The sequence below is a fragment of the Tupaia chinensis genome, unplaced genomic scaffold (genome assembly GCF_000334495.1).
Source record: "Tupaia chinensis unplaced genomic scaffold, TupChi_1.0 Scaffold000001_1, whole genome shotgun sequence".
NCBI lineage: Eukaryota > Metazoa > Chordata > Mammalia > Scandentia > Tupaiidae > Tupaia > Tupaia belangeri.
Genome location: NW_006159427.1, coordinates 8,669,841 through 8,674,273, shown reverse-complemented (window position 1 = coordinate 8,674,273; position 4,433 = coordinate 8,669,841). Strand labels below are relative to the sequence as shown.

Genomic DNA, 4,433 nt, shown 5'->3' with positions numbered 1-4,433 from the left:
GGAAAAAAAAAAAAAAAAAAAAGAAACAAACTGATTTTTTTTTTCCAGAAAGAAACACAGTTGGAATTCAATGTGAACCAATCAGCTCACTGTCGTGTTTATTCCGAAGCTTTTTATTTTGGAGTTCTATATTTCAAAACGACAGGTGTAATGTTGACAACAGGTATTAGAAATCGAGATGTTTTTATTTCTACCATTTGAGAGTAAAACTGTCGATAATGTTCCAAACCATCATCAAAAAAGCAGAGGCAACTCTCCTGTATATAAACTGTACATAAAAACAAGGCACTATACATTTTTGGGGTGGCGTTAAGGTAGAAAGGTTGATTCGCATAGCTTCTTCAGAGTCCATGCCGTTAAGTATAAACCCTTCGTTGGTTTTAGCACCGGAAGCAGTACTCGGAACAAGTCATCCCTAACGCTGAAAGAAACGGTTCTGAACATGTATGAAGGTACGTGTTGGAGGCAGAGCTAACTCAACAGAATCAACTCCATCTACCTTTTAATATTGTTTTGACACCAAAAAAAGAAGAAAAAAATTCTTAAAAGTGAATGAATACATATTGCCTTGTTAAATACATATTTGATTCGTATGGTGTTTATATAAATATATATATATATATTTAGAATCCACAAACTATCAAAATAACACTTTATAAAGAGAACTGCTTCAGAACACAAGGCGATGCTGAGCTGGAGCAGGGGCAGTGCTGTAGCAGCTGCTGAGGAATCCTGATTAAGTGCACAGATACTTTTATTAACATAACCTGCTGCATTGTGAAAAAAAGTTTCCAAAGAGTTCTCTTAAACATTTACAAAATACACAATGCCAGGACAAGCAGTAGAGTTTAACAAAGTCAGGTTTCGAAAAACGCCCATTTAAAAAGACTTGTTTAAAAATACCAGTCCAAAAAAAAAAAAAAAAAAAGACCCATCTCCCTGGTCCGATGGCATTGAACGTGACCGCAGGTCCTTCCAGCACTGCTGCAACTCAGAACAGGCCCTTCGACTTCTTCAGGTTCACCTGCTTCCAGGCGGGCAGTGCGTGGTACTCCTCTCTCGTCATGTCAAGGGCAAACTGGAGGAGTGGAAGACAGGCCAGGGCTGAGTGAAGGGGCTCCCTATTCAGTGTACCGCTTCACGACCATCCCACCCACAGAGACACCTACCTCGAAGTCTTCATCGGTGAGATAAATCTCAAGCTTTAAAGGGTCAACACCTTCCGGGAGTGGCCTGGCTAGGAGATCGGCCAGCGGATAAACGGTCTTACAGAGCTTGGCTAAGACGTCTTCCACAAGGGTGATCTGGTTGGAGACCTCTGTATCCTAAGAGTGGGGGGAGCAGAGACGAGAACTGAGTGCCCCACACCAGAGCATGTTTTGTCAAGTCCCTGCAAACACAGCCCTGGACCGTCTGCACCACGCCCAGAGAGGTGGGGACCCCCAGCTGCACTCCACTGAGGAGGTAATGGGGCTGTGGAATGTAACTGAGAGCCCAAAGCCCTCTGTGTGGGTCCCCTAAATTCAGATGTTTCCTCACGCCACCAGAGTTTCAAATATAGCCTGTCTCAGGGCTGCCTTCGGAGAATGGTTAGGGACTCACTCATGAGCAACTTATGGAATAAGATGATCGAATCTGAAGTCTACAAAGACTCCAAATAGTGTAAGGTTCTTAAAAGTATCTCAGAGTAACCTGAAAGGAGCAGGCGGTATAGTGGTTAAGGCGCTTGACTCCCACAGGGCCAACTGTAGTTCAAACCCTGGACTGGGTAGTCCAAAAATCATGCCATGTGCATGTGCATGTGCATGCGTGCCCAAAATCCCAAGAGGAGAATGAAAGAGAAGGGATTTCCGGGTGGCAATCTCTTCTGGGGGGTGATTTCTTACTTTGTCTCTGTCTCTGGCAAGTACATGTGCCCTATGGCAAAAAAAAATTTTCCATTTTTTTTAAAAAAAAGACCCATACCTTCCTTTTCTCCTCCAGCCTCACTTCTTAATCCACAATAGAAAAAGAAGGAACGAATATGCATCTAGAATGTTCTGCAGCTGAATTCAGCTTGCTTTCTTTCTTTTTTAACCACTATGTGCATTTAATTTGAACAGGTTAATTCTAGAAAAATGATCTTCCCCCCATTAAACTTGGGATTCCAGACTGGCTGGCTTCCTTCTGGGAGGACAGAATGAATGACTGATGGTGGTTGCTCCAAATCAGCAATACACACGACAGACTGGTCCAGACGTGGGGGTTGGAATGAGCCTGCCTGCATCTGAGCACTGGCTCCTCCACTCACTGACTCTCAGGCTTTGGGGAAGTGACTTCCTGTTTTTGTGTCTCAGCGTCTACTGGTACAAGGGGCATATTAATAAGAGGAATCTTAATGGATGGCTGTGATCATTAAATGAGCAAGTCTGTGTACAGTGCTCGGAGTGCCTAGTGCAGAGGGGCCTTTGGGAAATTGCAATGACTGGATAACTGGCTGGTGCACCCTGGATGGAATCTCGCAGCCTGCACACACCGCCCCACCCGCTGCCGATCCAACGAGCTGCAGTGAACACAAATGACGGCCACTTATGTCCTGGAACTCCGACGGCAGGAGGTGGCCACGGTGCTTGTAATCCGGAGTGCTTTCGGGCTTAGTGACTCTGCATTTATGGTGAGCAGAACCACCTTGCTGTGGCTGTCAGAGACTGGGCGGTTAGCCCTACCCCGTGTTGGGGCAGGTGAGGATGAGCAGGAACGTCTGCTCCACTGCCAGGCTCTCACCAGGCCAGCCCCATAGCACAGTGGTTGAACACTGTGCATCGGGAGCTGGATCCCACGTGGCGATCGGCAGTCTAAGTCCAGGTTGGGGGCTTGAGAAAACATGTTGGGCATGCACCCAAAATCCTAATGAGATTGAGGAATAAAGGATAAAGGATCGTGGCCTGACTGAGCCTCATGGTTGTGTGTGCACGCACATGTGTGTGTGTGCTTTGTGCTTTTCTCTCTCTCTTTTTTTTTGTTTCCTTAAGTTTTTGGTATAGGGCATATGTGTTTGTTAGAGAGAACAAGAGAGAGAGAGAAAGTGAGAAACCACCCCCAGGGGCATGGCCACGCTGCCATTCCTTCTCCTCCATCCTCCTCTCAGGAGTTTGGGCACACATGCACACACACCCAGTGTGATTTTCAAGCTGCTGGGTCTGGAATTGGAATCTCGCTGCCAGCCACGTGAGAAGCCAGCACATAATCTCCACACCACCTGCTGGCCCTCTTCCTGTCTCTTTTTCTGCTAAGCATGCACGCTCTTGGGCAATTAAAAAAAATACATACAAAAATAAAACACAGGTTCTCTCTGTTAAGCAGCAGTAGACATTTTTTGTTTAAAATTATCCAGATTTCCTATGAAATAATCAGGTCACTTCTTCCAGGCAGCAATTCTCTGAGACATTAACAAACATCAAAATGGGGGGAAAATGCTATCTCCCGCCAAACCAAAAACAAAACAAAACAAAACAAAACCCCCAAAAAAACAAACCAAAAAAACCCCTTGGAAGTGCTGTCACTAGCTATATTCATAACTTACAAGGGAATAGATTTCACATAGCTATTGAAGCTTCTTTTTTTGTGTCGTTGGAAAACAAAACCTTCTGGATAAAAATGATACATTTCGGCAGATAGGACTTATAATGAATGCTTTCTGTGGTAAGACCAGGTGACAATATTAATGAGATGTGCAGCCGGGTCTTGTCATGAGTGAGTCACCACAGAGTCATTCGTTTAGTTATTGGAAAATATGAATTCATCCCAGGTTTCTTTGTGTCTCCTCGACACAAGGTTAAGTCTGAAACACGAGGCTCTGGCGATGCATTAGATGAACTCAGAAGGAAGTCGTGCCAGGCGATAAGATTTTAGCTCCAAGCATGAAGAGACAGCGGTTTTATTTACAGATAATCTTCTAAATCAAGAACATTTCCCTTTGCTTTTAGGTTTTTAACATTTGGGTTAAAACGTTAAAGAAAATGGGTAGAAAATCATCAAACCAGTTCAGCTGGCTATCTGTCAGGCTTTGACTTTTCCTGAGCTAATTCCACGTAGACTTGTAAATATGTCGCAAAAGAAAAACGTATTTTTTCCACTTGGAAAGTACAATTGTGAGCTTTTCCGCAACGTAAAGCCAACCCACGACCCGAAAGGAAGGGCCGCCTCTGTGTGCCAGGGACACGTGCTCACCATCTCCGTGATTTCTGCAATGTCCTCGCGGTGCTCCCAGCTGGGAAACATATTGGTGAAGGTCAGGGGTTCTAGACCAGCATGGATCAGGTAAGACTTGGGCGGTGGCTTCTTGAGATTCTTCCCTGTGGTGACACAGAACATAAATGTCAGTAGACTCAGGAGGGCCTAAGGACCCTGGCCTTCTCTGAGGCCCTTGAAATCTTTTCTTCTTTGTCCAAAAC

The 4,433-nt window shown here is 44.9% G+C and overlaps 1 protein-coding gene across 1 annotated transcript in view; it reads right to left on the bottom strand.

Moving 5' to 3' along the window:
* Positions 1–991: 991 nt before the first annotated feature.
* The window catches only part of SVIL (supervillin), a gene marked incomplete at its 5' end in the record, with an annotated part of 127,309 nt that continues 123,867 nt past the window's right edge, over positions 992–4,433 (bottom strand). Inside the window, 3 exon segments of the mRNA XM_027771045.1 lie at positions 992–1,078; positions 1,170–1,325; positions 4,210–4,329. Coding sequence (XP_027626846.1) covers positions 992–1,078; positions 1,170–1,325; positions 4,210–4,329 — 363 coding nt within the window.